We start from the raw sequence: 24,018 nt of genomic DNA on the forward strand, positions 1-24,018 counted from the left end.
GAGAGGGAGAGGGAGCGAGAGACCTTGCGTGTGTGTGCTAGTGTAGTGCTATCTTGACTTTTTGCAGGTTGGGATGTCTGGCATACTAAAACTACTGCTTTATCATTATTTATAATAGAAATTAATTTCTATTTATTTATTTATTTATATATATATATAATTAATTTATATTAAATAGTTAATAGTTAACTAGATACTTAAAATAATATTTGTTTGTGTGTGTGTGTGTAGGCCTATTTTTACAGTAGTAGGTATTCTTGGAGTTCTTAATCTGCATTTGGGATTCACATTTATTATATCTGGTGTATTATTGTTGTGATAATGCATCAGAAGTGGAGTTATGAAGGGATCAGTTTCTAAGATCCATAAATGACGGTCAAACTAAAGATGCAGTCAGCAAGTATTCAGGAAAAAGCAATGTATCCGTCTCAGGTTTCACCAGAGAAAACAAAACACAGCTTAATTTATACACAATTTAATCTGAACACTCAGAATTACAAAAGATACTATACAAGGAACATGAATAAACTGTATAATCTCACTGGCAAAAGCAAAAGGACTAACCAGTGAGTGAAAACCAACTCAATCCTGCAGTGACCTCTTGTGGTTGAAACAAACAAACCTGAATTTGATGCTGGGCACCAGTTTGCCGTTTAGTGGAGATACACTGAACTACAGTTGCATTGCATTAAAAGTTTATTGCGGCTTGCAGTTATACAGCTGTGGTCATTTTAATATACATCTTTAATTAAACAAACAGAAAATGCATTGTTTTTTAAGTTCTTACATTTAAAAAATACAAAACAACGTGTATGAATAAAAATATTTAACAAAAACACAATAACTATAATTAAGATCTAATAAGCATGATGAAAGAATGAAATACTCCAAATAAACAAGAGTCCAAATACATTTACATGATGCTGAATGAGGCTGAGAATGGCATTACTTGAAATATCATTGCTTATATAATAAATCTATTGTTAAACCAGTGTAATTATAAAAAAAGCTCAGAAATTAGTACATTTGCTAATGACGTGTTAATGCTCTTCAGCCCCACAGATCAACTATAATAGCATAAACTGTACAATCAATAACTGTCACGCAGATATTCACAATAACTGATTCTGTGTAATTATGTGTGAGTGTAATTGCCTAAGGTCAATCTATAGCCTTGTGTGGGTTTGATGCTTATTAATGCGTGATGCTAATAGTATTTACATTTACAGCATTTGGATTTCTGTGTTTTCAATCCTTCAGTTTTATTGCACAAAACTAACTTTCTTTCTCCTGTTATAGTAGGTATCAACCTCTGAATCCTCATAACTGCAAGAAAATTTCTAAAACTGTGAATGTGGATCTGTAACTGTAATCTTACTTGTTTGCTGTGTTAACTGTATATGCTTATGTTCTAATTTCTTTCTTTACTTAGCCTAGTATCAGACTCTTTAAAGGTGAAGTGCCTTATTTCTTCAACACTATCTGGACCAAACTCACTGTAGATTGAGTCTGAAGCAAAGGGCAAGCAAAGGGAATTTGATGTAAGGTTTGTTTTCTGATCAGAATGGAGTCAGATCTCTAAGTTTGCAGCGGATTGTCTGGGATCTTCTGAAACACGACACCGGTACACACTTTTGAGCTTTTGGAGGTGGAAGTCCGCTGTGACTTCACGGCACTTCTCGCGAGAATTTCTCAAGCGTAATAAACGTTGTGACAGTTAGCTGGAAGCTGTGATTTTTAGTCAAAATATGAGTTTAAAAGTTTAAATATTTATATTTTTATCTCACACACCTATAATTTAGCGTCAGAAGACATTGATTCATCACCAGCTGCTATCGTTTGGATTACTGTCGTGTTCACTTTGTCTGGTTTTGGACCAGTAACGTAGCTATTATGTAGCCTAACGTTACTCATGATGGATTGTTTTTCTAAAAATATTCATGTTAATCTGAAGAAAGCAAGTCATACAACTGAGACAGTATGATGGTGAGTAAATTGTGTGACAATTTAAATTTGGGGGTCGAGTAGGCCTATCCCTGTATTCAATTAACTATAAAGATTAAAAAAAAGGTATTTGTGACCTTTTCTCTCACAATTCTAACCCCTTTCTCAGAATTGCGTGATATAGATGATATGTCTTCTCACAATTCTGTCTTTTCTCTCTCACACAATTTCTAGTTTAAATATCGCAATTCTTACTTCATAACACTGCGAGTTATAAAGTCAAAATTTTGAGATATAAACTCACAATTCTGAGGAAAAAAAAGTCAGAATTGTGAGATAAAAAAATTAGCCATCATTTGACTATTGGTTAGCATTAACGTGATGCTCTTTCTTACAGGTTCCTTCATTCTTTCTCTTTGCTCGTCTGTTTCTTATCCTGTTGTCCGGCCTTCAGTTCTTCATATGGATTATCTTCTACTGCCACAGCCTCATAATCTTTGTCTTTCTGAGGAAGCTGCTCATACCCTCCTTCTGATTCTCCTGCCGGTGTTTTTGAGTCTGCTGAACTCAGTGTTTGGTACACCTCAACTTTCACGCTCTTAAGAGCCTCGTACCCACCTTCACCCTGACCTTGACCTTCACCCTGACCTTTACCTTCACCCTGACCTTTACCTTCACCCTGACCTTGACCTTCTGCAGCTCCTAGTGTTTGGTACACCTCGGCTTTCACGCTCTTAAGAGCCTCATACCCACCTCCACCCTGACCTTGACCTTCACCCTGACCTTGACCTTCTGCAGCTCCTAGTGTGTGGTACACCGCCTCCTCCTGCCTCTTTTTTAGGGCTTCGTAACCCCCCTCGGCCTCGACCTTGTCCTTGTCCTTATCCGTATGCTCGCCTAGTGTGTGGTAAACCGCCTGATCGGTAAGTTGGATTTGCTCATAGTCTCCACCTGTTGTCTTATCTTTAGCCTGTGCAGTCCCCTGAACACTGCTTCCACCGCGTCTTCTGCGCTTCAGCGCGATCAGCACCACGATCAACACCCCAAGAACCATCAGAATCGCAGCCACCACGATGGGAAGCACAGACTCTACGACTACGAGAAAGAGAAAGAGAGAAGATGCGTTTTCATGCAAAAGAAAAAAGAAATATGAGAAGTGCACTATAGTGAAGTGAAAGTGTTTAGTGTCTAGCATTCATACATCAGTGCAGTCAACATTAAAATGCACGGAAAACGAAAGTGTTCATAGAGCTCTGCGTGCCTCTGTTTTGGTGTGAAACTTGTAACTTAGTGTCTGATTACCACAGAAAATCATTTCTCATTAAAATAAACCATAAAACATCATTAACTTGAAATAAATGTTAACGGAATTAAAACTAATAAAAAAATTAGGCTAAATGTATTATTTTATTTCAATAAGTTGCAAAGCAACATTTCTAGCTAATTAATAAAAACTAATAAAAATGACAAAAACACTACAAAATTAACCTAAAAACATTAAAAATATTAATAACAATACTACAACAGAATTTTAATTACACTAAACACTGGCTAATGAACAAGGAGTGTGTGTCTAAGGAATGTGTTTGTGTTTGTGTGTGTGTGTGTTTAGGTACCTTCGTAGCTGTAATCGTTGCTGAAACGGGAGAAACCTTTCCCACACACCCTCCGGCAGCTGTACAGTCCTCCTTCCTTCACGGTAATAATGTGTGTATTTTCAGGCAGTCTTTGGCGTGGGTGATTAGGGAGTGTGTGATACCAGTAATAGGACGTGCAGACGTCAGGACAGTCTCTGCAGAAACACTCCAGACGGTTAGGAGACGGTGAATCCACTGTAGTAGCAGGAGGCCCACCTGAATCACACACAGATATGACTTACAAAAGAATTGATTCAGTGGTTGTTCCTGTAACTCAGCTCGTAGGATAGTGACTTAACGTTAGCTAAGGTCATGGGTTAAACTCCCAGTGAATGCGTATCCTGATAAGGATAAAAGCATCTGACAAATGTATAAATGAAACCGCTCTGACAGATCCAGTGAGTAATTCGTTAGAATTCGAACCGATAACGTGTGAGTCGGTCTGACTGATTCACTAAAAGAGTTGACTCATAAGAGTCATTTGTTCATGAATCGGACTATGCTGGGTGAAGCGGTGTGCTTGCTTTTACATGCAGCCATGAAAACAACAAAAGAGAAAGTTGTGATGGGTCGCTTTATTAGTTTTATTTATTTTAGCTTACTTTATCTTACTTGCAAACAGTGAGTTATTATCAATATATATAATGTGTATACTTGTTTATAAATCTTGTGCTTAAATATATATTAACGTGTCATGTTTTATTATTATTATTATATAGTACCACATGGTACTCTTATATAAATGCCATGGTACCATGTCCAAAAAATACTTTCTAGTTCTAGTACTATCTAGTAGTGGTTGTGTATAAATGAAGGCGAGAGGTGAGGCAGTTATTGTAATGTTTACCTATAACTTTTAACTCCTGGGCATCAGAATCTCCTTCCTGCTGGGCAGCGTCTGCACTGATGTGGCTGTACCTGTAGGTGGCGTGACATCTGTACTGTCCGGCATCGTCTTGTGTGGCGTTGGTGATGATGTATGTGTCTTCTCTTATGGCTACGATTGACTTATCCTTATAGAATGTAGCCTTTTCCGCTTTCCCACCCCAGACTGCACACCTGAGAGCCACGCTCTCCCCCAACAGTGCAGGAGCGGCTGGAGGGTCCAACATCACCTTGAGCTCTGAGACACACAGACACACAGAGGCACAGGTCAGACATTCATCATCTACTGCTGCACGAGCCTGATGCTTCATTTAAAGATCCCATCATATTGAAGATGGCTTTGAATTCATATACTGTTGCCTTAACAGGTGTATTCAAATTTAATTCAAATCTCATGCAACCAAGCAGTAAATCAGTGTTACTGACATTAACTACAGGCTATTGGCTGTTTAAGAAAAAGGGAATCAACAGGAAATGTCAGCACTGGAAAAAATGAATCTTGGAATTTTGGGAATTTAATTTATAATGATCAACTTTGTCTTTGTTAGTCAATAGTTGCCATACAGTAGGAGGATAGACGAATAAACCCTGATCTTGGAGAAGTGTTAGACTTTATATTGAGATCTGACTTTTACAGACTTTGATGTTTTGGCAAGTCTGAGCACAGTTTGAGCTATTGTTGAGATTCGCCCTGTAACTATAGAGGTGACAGATGTGAGGTGTCTTTTCCTCAACATCTGAGAATCAGTTTCCATTTGCTTTCCAGTTTAGTCCCATGGCTCTTTATGGAAGCCATTGAGATTTAGAGGATATCGTCTGTATTTTTTTCTAATACACACACTCAGACACACACACACACACACACACACACACACACACACACACACACACACACACACACACACACACACACACACACACACACACACACACACACACACACACACACACACACACACACACACACCTCTAAAAAGACATGAGCAATTTTGACTATTACATTCATATTTAATTATTGTGAAAATAAGATTGTTTCACCTTGACTAACAAGCTTAAAATTCAGTAGACTCTAACATCAATTGCTTAACATGTTTCAGAGCCAATAAGACGGATGGGAACTAGTTAACATCCTGTGGTCAGATTTCTTTTTCTAGGAACGACAGATGTCTGCACTGAAAAGTGATCTGAAAACGCAACAGAAGACATGCAGTCACTATGTGCCATAATAATGTGTAATATTAATGCAGTCCCTTCTTTTGTAAATGTGTTTCACAGAATTAGTAATGTTATGATAATCGTATGATCATATAAAACTGTTTTAGGCGTTTGTTCATCTGTGGAGCACAATAGAAGATTCTGAAAGATGTCTCGGGGTTTGTTTGTTCATACGATTATAGTCAGCGGGGTCTGGTGTTGTTTTGGACCCCATTGACTTTCATTGCATGGACATTGGACACAAAAAGTCAAAACATCCTTCAAAATATCTTCTTTTGTTTTCCACAGAACGAAGAAAGTCATACAGGTTTGGAACTATATAAAAGCGAGTAAATGATAACAGAATTAGTATTTTTGTATTTCCCTTTAACTACACAGGGGATCTGAAATACAACAGGGAAATGAGGAAGGAGTCACCTGTCATTTTCAGCGTCACAGCATTGCTTCGTCGTGTACCGTTCTTGCACCAGAAAGTGGCTCTTTTTGCTTCTTTCAATTCTGCATATATAACAGCCATCATCTTGTCCTTCTGAACATCGGTGTTTAGGAAGAAGCCGCTCTCTCCCCGCAACACAAAACACTTCCAGCCATACACATCATCGTCCACATGCAGCACCAGGTTTCTTCCACCACCTTTGGACATCACAGCGCCACCTATAGATGGAGAGAGCTGAGCGTGAGGCTCCAGCTCTGAGAGAGAGAGAGAGATGATGAGGAACAGATGATCGTGAGGGAACGTTTAGAGTTCTTTAGGATGGTGTTCATACCTTCGACAGTGAGTGTGTATGGGTCGCTCTTCATTCCGCCCCGCTCACATTCGTACTTTCCGTTGTCTTTTGATGTCACTGCTGTAAGAAGCATTGAAGAACCCTGATGTGATTGTGAAACACCATTAATGAACCATTTTATCTGTTCACCCACTCCTTTACAGATCAGAGTGATGTCATCTCCAACAAACACATCTGGGAACCTCGGCAGGAGAGACACTGAGAGAAAGAATACAGACACATAAGAGACACGTCTTCTGTAATGCCAGGTTGTCTGATTACTATTGTAAAATATTATTGATTGATTTATTGATTGACAATAATTGTAAACCATGGTGATTTAGTTCTGTCTCAACAAATATAATAATTGGAGTAATTGGAAAAGTTTGAAAAGGACCGTAGAAGGTGCATTTATTATTTTATTTATGCATTTACACATTTATTCATAAATGTTTTATTAATGCATTTAAATATGCATAAATAAATAATGTATGCACTTATTTATTTATAAAGTCACATATCTTTTCATTTTTGCCCACTATCAGATTCTTTAGAATAAAATGTATTTTAAGATTTATTTATTTTTTGATAAAAAAAAAAAAATTGCTTAATATTGCTTTTCATCTTTTTTTAACCTTCTCTCTGACTCTGACTCTCTGATTCAAGGGCTTTCTGGTATTCTGTCAAGTTCAGTGTAGTTTTTGACTGTCTAATTGATGTGAAATGTGCCACAAGTGATGAGGATCTTGTTAGAAATAAACTTAAGCTGCTGGTTTCTAACATTGGGATCTTAGAAAATGATCTGCTGCTTTTTGATCATGTAGGAGTCAGGCTGTTCAGTCTTCAGCGGACACACCCTGTGGCGTTTACTCGAACCTTCTCGAGGAACCACGACAGGTATTACTTTGGACAAGGCTGGAGGTTCATTATAAATGACCCTCAGTGAGGTACTTACTGACACTAGAAACATCAGTATGCTGGTTGGGTGAAGTGATGAGGTTTCCTGCACCAAAGTTCTGCAGATCTGCATTGGTTTTTTCTTAATGCTGTGCTTTATAATAGATTTGATAGAATCTCTTTTTTTTTTAGCTCCTCTGATCTTGCGCACAATGAAAATGTGTGTATTTACCTGCTGGTTTTTGTCCCTTGTATTCTCTTATCAGAGCCAACAACACTGTGACATAAAAAGATAAATCAGATTATTTCTGCACTAAGAAACTACATCTTTAAGTTTAATTTGCAGCTTCATTGACATTGAAATGAGACGGCGGCACCCAGTCAGCTTCGGGTGAATCGTGACTCAAGAGTCACTGGCCAGTTGCATTTTCAAAAAAGTAGTTTTGAAAGTAATTCTTGCATATCTTTCTAAATATCTTTGTAAAAATTTGTTTTTGGCAGTGTAATTGGAAATATGTGTTAGAAAATGATCATAGCGCAAACATCACCAAAAATGATATTATTAAATAATTAATTCTGTCAAGTTTGCATTGAAATTTAATCATTTTTGGTAATTGCTAATTTGATAAAATTTATTATTCAACATTTATCTTCATTCAATGCCAATATATTAACCAGACAAACAAAGCTCATTAAATAATTTGCCCCTTATCCGCTGCATGAAAATTGTAAACTGTCTGGTTTGAAGTCAAAACATCCCATTAGATGTCAGAATACACAGAATCAGACAATAAGCTGCATAAACTCTTGTGTTTTTACCTGACAGTGTCAGTAGAGACCTCATGTCCATCCGCCGAGCCACGCTGTCCGTCTGACAGAAAGAGAAATATGACTGTCTGATGGGCAGAAAGATTAGCCTTTTGTAGAAATTTGGGGAAGTGGAGAAAAAGTGGTTTATCAGCTTTATTGCATTAAAGCTTAGCTAAGTATGCATGTGTGTGCATGTTTCCAGTGTTTTTGTTAAATCTGACAGTTTTTTTTCTCTTATGGCAATTAGAGCGGCCCACACCCTTCAGTCACACTTTTTTTAACAGCTCATTTCAGCCGTGTGTTTGTATTCAAGCATGCAGTGTTGCTCTCAATGTGCATTATGTTCATTATCAGGCGTTTCTATTTACAGAACGTGCAAAGTCATGGTTGTTTAGATGGTCAGTGATCAAGAACAACTGGGTGGCTCAAACTCAAAATACGCATGAAAGAAAGATGCATGACTCATACAGTATATTTTATTTATCAATTTATGGTATTAATGGTTTAAAGAATATATATTTTTCTAATTAAGATACATTGTCTAATTAGTCTATAGACTATAATACAACTATTATCTTAAAAGTGTGCATTCATTTTTAGTGCATTCAAATTTAGTCAACAATTCTGTTTCTGCCCACAGAATATTTATGAAATTGTAGAATATTGTTTATATCAATGTCAAAAATTCAAGTTAAAAATAATGAATCTATAACTATAAGGTGCTTTCTTGTCTTATTTAGCATTTTTATAATATTTTTGCATTCAGATGTTCATTTTAAAAGCTATAAGCAATAGTAAGGTTTATTAACTGGTTCATTGCTTCCTTCATAACTTCTAATGTATATGCAAATATTTTCAATTCATGCATGTACAGTTCAAAGTAATTTTGTGAGAGAAGCGATGCATAGCCCCCGTCCCCAGAAGCCAGCACAAATATCTGTCCTGACCTGTTGATTCATTTTTAGTTTGTGAAATGATAAAATATTTGAACTGCTTGCTAGTTAACCTGAAACGACCCGGTTTATTTTAGTCTTGATCTCTGCGCAGAACATCATCGCGTGTTTGCAGATCCTGTGTTAACTCTTGAGGTTTGTGTATTTTCAGTGTTGGCAAAACAGTTCTACTTTCCTTTGAACGGTTTTCATGTGTACTGGATTAACAGCATTAACCACCCTCTGATGTTTGGTGAGCGCTGTTTTTTTTAGTGTAAAGTGCAGAGAGTCTGCAATTTTTTTTTTTTGTATTTAATTAAAGTTCAGTAGTGGATAAAAGCAGATAAATGTTGTAAAATTAATGTTCAGTGAGTCATTCAGATGCATCTGGGTACGATGCGATATGTGGTATTGATTTTGATTTCAATATGATTCATATTTGTAATTCATTTATGTCAGGAGGTCCCACAGGTCAGTAGTGATGTGACAGTAACAGATCTCGAAGCCAGTGAGCAAGTTTGAGAAAAAGCTCCACACTTCACACTCAGCAATGTGACAAATGAATGTGAAACGAAAATAGATGGAATTGTATTGCAAAAGTCACATGCACTACTTTAGTGGCAGGAAATTTATTTATTATTTAATATCTTCTTCTTCCACTTCAGTGTCACAATGCGTCTTTATACTTCTGAGACTCAAGCTTTCATAGTCATTTCTATTCTGTTCTATTCTTTATTTCATTTGCTCAAGATGTGTTCCTAAGTCTTAGTTCTATTTGTGCAAGAGGAACTTGCTTTACTCTGTGTGTGTGTGTGTGTGTGTGTGTGTACGTGCCTGCTTGTGTGTTTACCTTCCTGTGCATTTCCAAGAATACCCAATGATGGTGCTATTTATGAACAGAATCATACCAATTGGTCAGCACTTTTTTACTTCTTTTTTTTATTTGAGATGAAATAGATTTTGCAGTCAACAAGTGTATATTAAATATGTTGGTTGAATTTGGTGCAGGTCACGATGCACACGCAACAGTGTTTTTTAGGCACACATAGTAACATTTACACATGTAGAGAAAGCTGATGTTCAGAAATGAACTGATGATGCTTTTGGTAAAATAAGGGACAAAATGTGCTGAAATCTAGGAGTCATTTCGGCCGCATATGAATTTATAGCAGCACTTTCTATGAAACCAGCATAATCATGCATTATAATGTTTATTTGACAGTGCCCTATTATACACTATTGTTTTCATACATAATTGTAACCTTTATAATCGATTAATCTTATTTACATTGATGCATCTAGTAGATACTTTTATCCAAAGTGACTTGCAAAGCAATTTGTCACATATCTATTATTATCTATTCACATAACACACAACACATTTGAATATAACAAGTATCAAGGCACTGTGAAAAAAAAAAAATAGCTTTTGCTCTTGACATAACTTCATTTTAATTTGAGCTGTTTAAATCATTCAATATGAATACTTTTATAATGCATTATATACAGTATGGATGCTTCAGAGATGGTGTTGCTAAATTGATTATCAGAATGCACTTTTGAGTGGGGCAGAATATCATATTTATGCCAGATGGTGAAATCTAGTGGCAGTGAACTCTGTGACCAGTGCCCTTTTATAGTTGCGTTGGTAAAGAGAGACTTTGACTGTGGTAAAGTAACAGTGACTTGATGCACATCCTGGTTTTGCAGAGTAAGCCGTGTTCCTGGAACAACAATCCTGTCGAAAGAAAGGAAAGCTCTAACCATGACCTCTTAAACTAGAGGGCCTAACCTAATAATGTTGGTTGTCGTACAGGAAGTGTTGTTCCAGAACCAATAAGGATGTTGACCCAGGCAACTTCACTTTTATTTTATTTTATTTATAAAGATAATATAGCTTTTAATGACTATTTTCCATGATCTCTTTGACTCTTAGAATTGAACGAGCTGTTTGTTGTTGTTGTTGTTTGTTGTGTTGCTGCACTTTGCTAGTATAAGTTAGTGATTATTTAAAGGCTGTGGGTTTGCTGTCAGTTAAGTGTAGTTTTTAATTGTTCATTTTTACATTATTTTATTTTATTTAGACAGCACTGAAAGTCTACTTGAGACATGTCTCATTCCAAAACTGAAAGCGTTTTTTAAAATGTTGCTCAGCAAGGAATAGCCGTCATTGGTTAACTATAGACCCGATATAGTCCGGCTATGAGTAACTCACTTCTAGACAAAATAACCTTGAATTTGGTTACTTGTCAAAAATAACTTGCGATATGTGCAATATTCCATCTTGTTAGCAAAGTAAACAGTGATTACAAGGTGCTTGGTTTAATTTCTTCACTCATTTCATTTCTTTGGTATCTAATTGATGACTATTCTTGGGCTCTGGTTTAGACGTCTTTTACATTTTCACAGCTAGACGGCTGTGTTTGGATGGCAATTAGACGTCTTTTAAACGGTTTTTAAACGTTTTTTAAACAAAATTGCTTGCTGGGTTTACAGATTATCAGCCTTATAATAAAAAGTTCTTGAATGACTAATATCTAATGAATGAGTAATATAGTACATTACGGTCTGAGGGTCAGTGATGTGGCTTAAGACATGTTGGGGATTTTGAGGTTATTTGCATTAGTCTCTCGGAGGAACAGAGTACAAGTCTTCTCGGAAAGTCATGAGCTTAATCATTCCAGTTGTTTGATTTTAATGTTAAAACAGTCCAAACCTCTTTAAAATGCTTAGAATAGAATGTTTTTACTGACCAGTAAGCTTAATTACTGGTATTTACTATATTAAGTATCACTGTTACCATTGCCGCAAATCATGTGTCTTCTTGAGGGTGTTAGTTATGATGTTATGCCCGTTGGACATTAAAATAGGTGACTTGCATTAAAATCCCACAGATTTACATTGAATCAAGCATCATACATAGTTTTGTAATCACATGTTCTTTAGAAATGAAAAAATAAAGTTTATTAATTGGTCGACCGGATAAGTGCAATGCAGCTTTGAGAATTACTTGAATAAATCATGTATCCTTATGGATAATGTGATTAATTTATACTCAAGATGTTGCTGTTTTGGTAGCATAGCATGCTAATCAAGCAAAACATTGACTGCAAAGTAGACCAGTATGTAGCTGCCAACTTTTGAGTTTAGCTTGGAGTGAGAATTATGGATGGAGGGAGGGGGCGGGGTTTGTGGCAATTAGGGGGATGTAAAAAAAATTATAATCTTGCATCAAGTGTATTGTGATTGTCAAAACATTTTAGTAACTAAGCTGAATTTTATTAGGTTTAGTGACTGACAACATGTTACAATGTTTACATGGTATAATTTCTGGTAAGCTACGTTTTTTTATTATTGCTTGACACAAATTTCACGATTTCAATTCAGTTAAATTATTGTGATTTGATTTAATATTGACTCATTTGGATAAATATTAAGTACACAAGATAGGCATACATTTTTCTCAAAAAAAACCACAAAAAAACTCACCGAATGCTGTAAGGTTAAAAATAACTCAAATATAATGAGTTTTTTATTATAATACCAACTTTATTTAATGATATAAGTAAAAATATAATAAATATGTAAAATAGTACACATATTTAGCAAAATATTGTCTATAGCTCTTTTTTGTCTAGCCAACTAACGTGCTATAGCCTATATTATGGTCATTAAATGGCTTTCCTGAGGTAAATGTTATGTGACATAATTGTTCTCCAGCTGTTTTATTGACCCCTTTCCGCGGTTGAAAAACACTGATTGATCGATATTATGTATGAGGAATATACATTTCGGTAAGTTGTACTGTATCTTTCAACATTGTTCATCCGTGTTTATTTCTTATTAGCAAGTAGAGATGATCGGATCACGTGCTGCTAGCGATCTGTCACGTCACATTTACAAGCGTCAAAATACAAGCGGTATTTATTGTTTGAATTTTCGTAATAAAATTGACAGAATATGAGAGCTGAGTCTGTCTAGTCTGTCTAGTCTGTCGGTCTCCGTGTCCTCTTTGCTTCACGATTTTTGTGTACGTGAGAAAATGGATGTGTGGCGTGAGAGCGTGTGAAAAGTGTCAATTGCGTGAGTCTCACAGTGAATGCGTTAGAATTGGCAGCTCTGAGTATAAAAGTGCTTTCAGCTCTTCTGCCTTTGTCTAGTAAATCAAATTCATTAGTTTAAAAACCATCTCTGTGAAGATGTCAATGCATAAACTAGTAACTGAAGTGTTTATCGGCTTCGTCGTGGTTCTAATTTAAGGACGCTAAGCTTTGATGTTGTAGTGAGAGGACGGGGTGGGACCTGGGTCTACTTTGAAAGGTCAGAAAACGGGACAGTGGTGGGGAGCAACACACAGCCTAACGCTGGCTACAAACAGGCCACGATCAGTCCGTTTTGAAGGGGTTGACTGAAGAAAAACATGTATTAGTAATTAGGTAGCAGGACTGATTGTGTGTGACTCCCAACACTGTGTCAGACCTACTTACAGACGCCTGAAAATAGAGATGTACTGAGAAAACCACGCTGGAGGACTCCGTAAACCTGAGAACGCGCTAGTAATCACTAGAACACCACTGCCTCAATTCACCAAAACTATACAGAGAGAGAGAGAGAGAGAGAGAGAGAGAGAGAGAGAGAGAGAGAGAGAGACAGAATGATAGATAGATAGATAGATAGATAGATAGATAGATAGATAGATAGATAGATAGATAGATAGATACAGTATATATATATATATATATATAGAGAGAGAGTGATAAGATAGATAGATAGATAGATAGATAGATAGATACAGTATATATATATATATATATATATATATAGAGAGAGAGAGAGAGATAAGAAAGATAGATAGATACAGTAGATAAATAGATATAGATAAGATAGAAAGATAGAAAGATAGATAGATAGATAGATAGATAGATAGATACAGTATATATATATATATATATATATAGAGAGTGATAAGATAGATAGATAGATAGATAGATACAGTATATATATATATATATATATAGAGAGAGAGAGAGAGAGAGAGAGAGATAAGAAAGATAGATAGATACAGTAGATAAATAGATATAGATAAGATAGAAAGATAGAAAGATAGATAGATAGATAGATAGATAGATAGATACCCATACACAAAAGAAATATATTTTCTGGATATGTTTTGGAATATATGCAAATATTTGAAATTGGCCCAATAAATATATTTCATACTTATATTTCATATATTTTTGTTATATTTCAGAATATATTTCAATGTATTTTTTTCTGTACGGGTCCCCAAAAGTGTCAAAAATATATGTGGCATATATTCCAAATACATTGAAATATATTCTGAAATATAACAAAAATATATGAAATATAAGTATGAAATATATTTATTGGGCCAATTTCAAATATTTGCATATATTCCAAAACATATCCAGAAAATATATTTCAAATATAATTCTTTTGTGTATGGGTAGATAGATAGATAGATACAGATAAGATAGATAGATAGATGAACAGTTGGGTAGACAAAGATAAGCAGACCATTGCAGGTTTAAATGATGATTTTCAAAAACAAATGTTTATTTTAGATCAATGAGCTAAATATATGCTGGACATATTTTGATGTATTCTATTGATTGATGATCAAATTTGTACATGAAAACAGTTCAGTGGGAAGCAGCGTTGAAAGATGTTTACAATTTCAGAATTTTTGCATGTGCACAACTGACACTAGTGCAACAGTTCTGGAAGTAAAAACTCAAGTCATTATCTCCATAAGAAAATGGATTTTGTATTGTTCAAAATCAATTTCCTCATGGAGATAATGAATGAAACTTTCTGTATAAACCTTTAAATACAGACCTACTGCGAGCTACGATTAATCGATGATATTTGCTTCTGCTGAAGCCATCATCCTGCATTATTTCAGCCTATTTTTTTTTAAATAATTGTGTTTAACAGTGGAATTCCTGGTAAAAAACCTACATTTCCCATGATGCTGGACAGAAAATTACACCAATCAGAGAGTTGAAAAAAGCAACACACTCCAAAATAGCTCTGTAGCTCCACCCACTGTCATGAATGATGTAATCAAGTTGATCTCCCTACACTTTCAAAATACTGAAATGTTTATATATATACAGTATGTTGCAACACACACACATATATATATATATATATGCATATTATAAACTTAAAATATTTTGTTTTACATATAATCAACATTTGTAAATGAGTAGTTTTATATTTCTCCATTGTTTTTAATTTGATTACGCTGTTCGCAATGCTTCATGGGATTGTAGTTATTTACCTCAATAAAGCCGTTAAGTACAGTCTTGTACCTTTTGTCTTTTTGTCCGATTTTCAAATACTTTTTTTGCTTCAAATCAAAGTTTGTAAGGCAAGGCAAGGCAAGTTTATTTATATAGCACATTTCATACACAATGGCAATTCAAAGTGTTTTAAAATAGAATAAATAAAAATAATAAAAAGAAATAAGAATAATTAAAACAGTTTAGAAAAATAAAATAAAATACAGTACAGTACAAACAGTTGGACGAACAGTGGCACAGTACTCATTAAATGCACAGCTAAACTTCTTCAGAAGTTTGTTCTATGTGTTGTAGTGTTGTTTGTTGTGATTCTCCTTGTTGCTGATTGGCTTGGTTCATGGCTTATAACGCTTTAACAAAGACTATTTTAAAATCCCTATGGGAACAATTAATGAAAAAAATACTTCCGGAACCAGCGCCGCTGAAAAGGGGGCACTGTTGCACTCTAATAGTGGGTGGTTGCCAACGTGTTGCTATGTGGTTGACAAGTGATTGTTAACTGTCTCGTATGAAAACTCTCTGTGGTCTTGGGGTCGGGAACCTTTTTTGACCAAAGAGCTATTTTTTTCATTTTTGGTGAATGCATTTTTCCAAAAGAGCCACAGTAAAAAAAAAAATTTTTTTATTAAAGACGTGCTTTTCTTCAATAAAATTTCAACAGTAGTAATTATTAGGTAATAGACATAGACAACTAAAAATAAACAAATATTCAGCAAACATATATTTGTTGTATATTATATTCCTCAAATAACTGTGAGGTTGAGTTACCAACTGATGAGCATAAATCCTCTTCGTGTGCCTGTGTGAGAGAGAGAATGCACACAGTACTTACATCTACTGTGTTTACGTGAATACTCGACTTGGTATTTTGATATATTTCTGTGTTTATTTGTCCGTTTAGGCGTGCAACCGAAGACAAAGGCTACTCTGCTTGTCCGTGTTGCGCTCGGAGCGCGCACAGCATCCTCTCAGTAGAATTCAGTTCTCTTTCAAGACTTACTTTTAATATTCCTTTTCAATATAAAGCACATCCTGCTCTTTTCTTTCTCATTCATTCATGTTTTGTTATTAATAACTTTAAACAGAATCGTCAACTGAAATCTGCAGCGGATTATCAAAAATACGACACATTCACAGGACATGAAGTGTCTCTGCAGCAAAAGTGAAAGTACCAGCGGGTGAAATGTTTCGAAATGCACCCGTTTCAATAAAAGGCTATATTTAAGTTTATATAGCCTACTTTCACATTTTCACTGCTGTTCTAAAATGGTTTTCGCCATTATCTTAAACAAGCTGCTTGACTCCCAGTGCAGGAGCTGTAGGTTACCAGAAACCTAAGTGGTTAGGTTGGTTGATTGCTGTGGTGAACAATTATTATCATAAACTTTTCATTGACTTCGGTAGGCTGTACAACAAGGGAATTGTAATTAAAAAGACGATCTCTGTTGAAGCGTCTTAATTTTTTAATTGATCGTTTGTTGGTAAAGGGTGAGAGACCTTGCCACTGTCTTATGGTCTGTAGATGTGGTTTGGGTCCCTCTTCAATGTGCATATTTTTTCGTCCTTTTTCATCTTTTTTTATGGTCCAGCAGGTGAAAACAGTGTGTCTGATCAGTGCAACCAAGTATAGTCAGGTTCCTAAACGAATAACTCGTATGAAGCAGTTCTTTGCAGTGAATTAAAAACACACTGTGCAACCGGTTACGCCAAAATGATTCGTGAATAAATGCGTCTTTTGAAACAGCACAAATTCTTCTTCTTTGGAGCAGTGTTAACTAAACTAAAACTAAACTATAAAACAAAATGAAAAACGTTCACATCTCTGAGCACTAGTACTAGTGATGCTTAACTAAACGTAAATGCCACTAATAAGAAAGAATTGTCAAACAGGCCTGATTTAGAAGTGGAGAAAGTGCAGGCAGGCTCTTCTGAAGCAGGTGATTTATTATTGGAACTGTCTGGTTTCTTCATTCATTCTGTCTATCTGATGAAAGCCAGTGGTTCTGTCTAACAGCTTTGTGTTTTAGGTGTTTTTTGAGTGCGAGACCTTATGGGTGAGAGACGGCGATTGATCTCAGCGTGATGAGGACAGGTGAGGATTTCTGCAGCCGTTCTCTTAATTCACCGCATGAACACACGCAGTCAGGCTAATTTATCCTTTCATTTTTCAGTCCATGACCCACTTATGTTCAAGAGTGTGTGTGCGTGTCACAGTATGTTATTAGCTCAGAAAAAAGACTGCATACATGTCTTGCATCATACATGTGAAACCATGTTTTCCTGCGTGGGTTTCAGTGGTTTCCGAGTGTAACAGATGACTTCTTCCCACAAAGCCACAGAAGATCCGGATGAAACCCAAGCCTCAGATGCGAGCCAGTTTGATCTAGCATCCGAGAGGCCGTGTGTGTGTGTATGTGTGTGGAGAGCGAGGCTGGAGGGAGGAGTGTTTGAGTGCATGACAGCGGGATGAGAGAGATCTCAGAAGAGAGATTGTTCCAGTGCTGGAGGTGATCCTGCGTGGACGCAACGCCTGGATGTGCGTTTATTGGCGTTTTTCCGACTGTTTGCTCTGGTTGTGTCTCTCTGGACCCTTCTCTGACCACATCTCTGGAGCAAAGCGGCTCTTCTGTGCTGGAATGAGGAAGCTCAGGCTGGACATTGAGGTATGATTTCCCACTTGGATAGTGCATTCGTTATGATGCTTAGAGAGAGCAGATATAATAGTGTTTACAGGAAAAACTAATGCATGCATGATGCATGTGACTCCCGGGATGCTTAATAGAGGACTTTTGGGAAAGTGTTGGTTTGCGTACATACAGTTGAGCTGGTGTGCTTTGGCAGAACTGTGAACTGCAGTAGTTGCATATGCAGCACTTTTGACTTCAGTGTGTGTTTTGCTCTAAATTGCGCTGATAGTGAGTGGGTGATTATGTGTGTGTGTGTGTGTGTGTGTGTGTGTTTGTTTTCCTGGTGTGAGAGGCCTGCTGAGAGCAAAGGTAGGTCACTGTACGCAGAGAGCATAATTATGCACTCAAACACTTATCTAGGAAATCTGTATAGCGAGAGAATCTGTGTGTGTTTAAACAGTGTGAGCGCAATTAGCTTGTGATCTTGAGCTGTGTGTGAAGTGCATTCTTGCTGTGTACATGAATTATGTTCATGCTTAAAAAAAAAAACAAGAAAAAAAAAAAAAAAAACAGGGACTGTCAAGATCCAAAAAGCACCAATTAAGTAGTTCATGGCCACTTTGCTACATTCCAAGTCATATGATAGGGTTGTGTGAGGAACAAACCCAAATTTAAGTGTTAATCAGTAATAATCTTTCAGCTCTCGTCTCTCTCTCTGGTCTGGCTCTGTCCAGTCAAGCATCAGGACTTCAGAAGTCAAATGGAAGTTGTGCACAAGTTGCTACTATTTTTATGGTCAAAACCTGGTTATCTTTCATTTTGAAAGATCATCCCTCTTTGTCATGTGGTCATAAAACAGCACATCTGTCTGTCTGTCCGTCTATCTGTTCATTCTGTCTATCTATCGTTCATTCATTCCTTCTATCTATCTATCTGTCTGTCTGTCTATCTATCTATCTATTGTTCATTCGTTCCTTCTATCTATCTCTCTAACGTTCATTTGTTAGTTAGTTTGTTCAATCTATCGTTCTATCTATCTCTATCTATCTATCTATCGATTGTTCGTTTGTTAGTTAGTTTGTTCAATCTATCGTTCATTCAATCTATCGTTCATCCTATCTATCTATCTATCTATCTATCTATCTATCTATCTATCTATCTATCTATCTATCTATCTATCTATCTATCTATCTATCGATTGTTCGTTTGTTAGTTAGTTTGTTCAATCTATCGTTCATTCAATCTATCTTTCATCCTATCTATCTATCTATCTATCTATCTATCTATCTATCTATCTATCTATCTATCTATCTATCTATCTATCTATCTATCGTTCATTCGTTTGTTAGTTAGTTAGTTTGTTCAATCTATCGTTTGTTCAATCTATCGTTTGTTCAATCTATCGTTTGTTCAATCTATCTATCTATCTATCTATCTATCTGTCTATCTATCTGTCTATCTATCTATCTATCTATCTATCTATCTATCTATCTATCTATCTATCTATCTATTGTTTGTTCATCGTTCTATCGTTTGTTTGTTCGTTCTATCGTTTGTTTGTTCTATTGTTTGTTCGTTCTTTCTATCGTTCTATTGTTCGTTTGTTCTATCGTTCGTTCGTTCATTCTATCGTTTGTTTGTTCGTTCTATCGTTTGTTCATTCATTCTATCGTTTGTTTGTTCGTTTGTTTTATCGTTTGTTCGTTGTTTATTCTATGTTCTAACTTTCGTTTGTTTGATCTTTCTATCGTTCATTCTATTGTTAATTTTTTTATCTTTTGTTTGTTCGTTCTATCTATCGTTTGTTCTATCTATCGTTTGTTCTATCTATCGTTTGTTCGTTTGTTCTATCTATCGTTCATTTGTTTGTTCTATCTATCGTTGGTTCGTTTGTTCTATCTATTGTTCGTTTGTTGGTTCTATCTGTTGTTCGTTTGTTTTATCTATCGTTCGTTAGTTCATTCATTCTATCTATAGTTCGTTCTATCTAGTTTCTCTTCATCCTTTTGCTATTCTTGACCAGTGTTGCAGGGATTTTCTGTGCTTTCTGTATGAGAACGGCATCATCAGTCTGTGACGTTTGTGGGGTGGACAGATTGTTGTGTTTTAGTGGAGTTTCTCTTGGTTTGGTGTTTTTTTCTCTCCAGCTTTTACACTCGTTTTTTGCGTTCTGTCTCTCCTCGTCCCAGTTTTCTCTCGTACTCCTCCTCTCTTCTAGAGCGCTGACCTCCAGAATGTTGTTGAACGAGGTCACAGCTGTGGGTTTCCTCCTCGTTTGCTTCTGCTCATTATTTGGGCTGTTCACATGTGATTTCCTGTGTTAACATTACTCTGGGTTATCTTGCACCAGTTCAACACTGTTCAGGCATTAATAAGGGTTAGTAATTAATTGCCAGTTTTGAGGTTTTAGACTGTAGTTTCATAATCCCTGACTTACTATTATTATTATTATTATTATTCTATTATATAGGATGTTTAAACATTGATTGAACAATTAATATATAACAAGCATGCTATATTAGTTTTAAATCAAATTGTAAATTCATGTACATTTTGGCATGTAAATCCACTCTAGTTATCTTTAGTTCTCTAAAATGTATTGCAAAAAAATAGAAGGAAATGTGTAAAACATTGTATTACACTACCATTATTTTTAACTGTTTTATGTGGCTGAAACTAAACAGTGCATACATATTTTATGTCATAAGCAATTATTCAGTAAGCATTAATGGTTTATGATTGGTTGTGTGTTGCTTGAATACTCTTTACTATCTGATTCACACGTACTAGTGTGGTTTTTGTAGGACAACATGGTGTGTTAATTTTAGCAACACTGGTCTCTTTACTGCCTTTCTGTTCAGGTTGATAAATACTGTAACATGCACCTGTATTTTTCTGATATGCATTCTCGCATCTGGATTGTTTTGACAAATTTAAAGTCTGACTTTGGCTATAGCGTCAGGATATGTTTTATTTCCACTGAATTACTAGGCGTAAGATGATGGTTGATAACGATTCTGCAATGTCACACAGCTCTGTAAAGGGCTGTTTCTGAATGTGACGTGGTTTATATTAACAGACAGAGGTTTGCTTCAACTTTTAATAAGTTATCAGACTTATGATTAAATGTATGCATTTAAATGAAAATGGAATAAGTGGAAATATAAACTCCTAGTTTAGTTCTGTTTACCTCAAAGGTCTTTCTTTGCTATGTAAATTAGGATATAGTATTCAAAAGTTTGAGGTCAGTAAGATTTTTTTTTAAAGAAGAAATTAAAACTTTTATTCAGCAAGGATGCTTAAAATTGTGGTAAAAAGTGGCAGTTCAGACATTTATAATATTACAATCAATTTTTACCTTTAATAAATGCTGTTCTTTTGAACTTTCTATTCAGCAAAGAATCCTGAAAACGAATGTATCACGGTTTCCCCAAAGATATGAAGCAGCACAACTGTTTTCAACATTGATAATAATAAGAAATGTTTATTGTGCAGAAAATCATCATATTAGAATGATTTCTGAAGGATCATGTGACACTGAAAACTGAAAATTCAGCTTTGATCACAGGAATAAATTACATTTTACAATAGAAAACAGTTTTTTTTTTTTATTGAAATTACATTTCACAATATTACTGTTTTTACTGTAGATCAGGTAACTACAGTCTTGGTTAGCAGAAGAGACTGGAAGTCTGTCTTATTAGGCCGTGGCCTGTATTTGAATGTATTGGCTTAAACCTTTGAGCAATTCACTGTTATTCACAACAAATCTCTTAAGATCTTCAGGCCTCCCACGTAACACTTCTATCACCTGCAAACAAGTGTACAGAGCGGGGAACGCCTCTCATTTCACTCATTCATGATCCCTGGGGTTTTAAAACATCATTGCGTCATGAACACCAGCAGGTTCATTATAGAAACAGGAAGTGGTTTTGTGCTTTTCTCAATGGCACAGTCTCACTCTGAGTGCAGAAAAAACATTTTTAATTGTCCGTTATCTGCGCTGTCATTCTTTTCTAGTGGAGCGATGGCCGGTGAGAGACACAAAGAGCGTGAGCGAGAGGAAGGGACCGATGCCGGACCTGGTTGCTCCACTTCTTTTTAACGGGTTATAAAAGTGGGACAGCCTGTTCCATGGCAGTTCTCCAATTAAAGTTTCTGGGGACCAATTCACTGGAAATATATCTATATTCACCCTGTCCTACATAGGAGGGGGTGGTGCGCTATGTATGTGAGAGAATGAAGTACAATACGATAGGAGGTGTGCGTAAAAGGGTTTCTTCTCGCAGAAACTGAGCGAGCTGAATGGACACTCGGACGTGATGGATTATGTGCAGAAATGCGAGTGGAAAAGCCTTGTAGTTGCTGTGTTTAGTTATTTATGTGACCCGATACTGGTTTTATTGGACTACTAACTAAACTGCATTTGTTTCTCTGTGACATAGTACTGTTTAACGGGCCTTGTCTCGTGTCCTTATCTCGTGTCCTGAAAGACTGGTTTCTGCAGTCTTTTTGCTGTTTTCATGACCTGGTCTCGTATCACCGCTCTTCCCACTTTGTCCTTGGGCTGCTGGTTTCTGTGTGGCGCCTGCATTACTCTCTCTGAATCGTCTCTAGAGAGTGAAATGAGGCCAGTGCTCTATTTTTCCCCACCTGCCCCAGTCAACTGCCAATTATACAGCAGAGAGCTAATCAGGCGAGGTAGAAACACTTCTCTGCATTCTCATTGGTCCTGTTTTATTAGCTGGTTAATATGAGGGGATTCATGCATGGATGCATGTGTAATTCTTAAGGCACGCTCACACCAAGGACGATAACTGTAACGATAACGGTCTTTCTAAATGTAAAAGAGTCCAAAGCACAACTATAACGACAACGGCACAGAGGAACTATACCGTTGGAATCACTTTCAGAACTATTTTTTTCCAGCTGATGACCAATAAAAACATTGACAGCCAATCAGAATCCATTTTGCTTTAAAGGGCTCGAGCATTTAAAGCGACAGATGACATAAACTGCAGCGCATGCTTAGAAAGTGTCCCAAACTTTTGAACGGCAATGTACATACATGCATATATCCATAAGTACATGCATATATACATACATACATACAAATACAAATACAAATACAAATACATATACATATACATGCATACATCCATACATCCATACATGCATACATATACATATACATATACATATACATATACATATACATATACATGCATCCATACATCCATACATCCATCCATAAATTGATACACATACATACATACATGCATAGATCCATACATCCATACCTCCATACATGCATACATCCACAGACTCAATGGAAGCCTGTATTAGAAACTCAACTTGATATTGCCATCCATGTATTTTTATACTTGGATTAAGCAATTGATTTGGAGGGTTTGTGAACGAGACCATCTGTGTCTCATTGGCTTGATTCATCCTTGAATTGGCACCCTTGTAATCAGTCAAGTTTCCTAATAGCCTGTTTTAAACAGTCGATATGATATTAGTCTCAATGTCAGACGCCAGAGTCTCTTGCAGACCGTCTGATGTATATTGCATATAAAAGATGGGGGGGAAACTTTCTTGATCAATCTGATTTTTTACATTTTTATATCACTGGGTAGTGGGTTGATTCAATGGATGCTTTTGAGGATGAATTATCACTGGATTTGCCATAGTTTACCAAGGTTAGTGGCATCAAATCTTTGAAAGATATTCAGAGTATTGCTTATTTTGTGGTGTTTTTTGTCTAACCGTTCACAGAAACTGCCAAGGCGTAATTTACGGTTCCATTTCACAACAGTCTATTATTGTGGTGATCTATTTCAGATTAATCACACATAAAAGCAATCTCTTTTACTAATTCATGCATTTTCTGGCTTTTCAAAGGATGAAGCATGTGGTGTGTTTATCATCTTTGATTACAGAGATATATTTGCATAGCCAGAAACAATAAATTA

General features: G+C 36.1%; 2 protein-coding genes and 1 gene segment (V, D, J or C); 1 reads left to right on the plus strand and 2 right to left on the minus strand.

Annotated features, from left to right (window-relative positions):
- LOC311284461 (Ig kappa chain V-III region MOPC 63-like) overlaps positions 1-24,018 on the minus strand; it is a 945,935-nt gene that overhangs the window by 759,414 nt on the left and 162,503 nt on the right.
- LOC311283852 (uncharacterized protein) lies at positions 679-8,351 on the minus strand. 2 transcript variants are annotated; one of them, XM_084398594.1, is made up of 8 exons: positions 8,165-8,351; positions 7,578-7,622; positions 6,449-6,667; positions 6,099-6,371; positions 4,429-4,704; positions 3,561-3,797; positions 2,716-3,039; positions 679-2,598 (listed from the first exon to the last, which is right to left on the minus strand). In XM_084398594.1, exons 1-8 carry the CDS (start codon positions 8,193-8,195, stop codon positions 2,348-2,350), a joined length of 1,656 nt encoding a protein of 551 aa, XP_084254720.1. In that variant the 5' UTR covers positions 8,196-8,351; the 3' UTR covers positions 679-2,347. The 2 variants fall into 2 exon arrangements, with proteins under 2 accessions (XP_084254720.1, XP_084254719.1); XM_084398593.1 differs by having other exon boundaries at positions 679-3,039.
- LOC311283851 (SH3 and multiple ankyrin repeat domains protein 1) overlaps positions 17,382-24,018 on the plus strand; it is a 55,013-nt gene continuing 48,376 nt past the window's right edge. For both annotated transcript variants that reach the window (XM_084398591.1, XM_084398592.1), the window contains exons 1-2: positions 17,382-17,508; positions 17,712-18,079. The gene's annotated coding sequence lies outside the window, so the exon portion shown is untranslated. The remainder of the gene's footprint in view (positions 17,509-17,711; positions 18,080-24,018) is intronic.

This window comes from Rutilus rutilus, assembly GCF_951802725.1.
Source record: "Rutilus rutilus genome assembly, chromosome: 24".
Classification (NCBI taxonomy): domain Eukaryota; kingdom Metazoa; phylum Chordata; class Actinopteri; order Cypriniformes; family Leuciscidae; genus Rutilus; species Rutilus rutilus.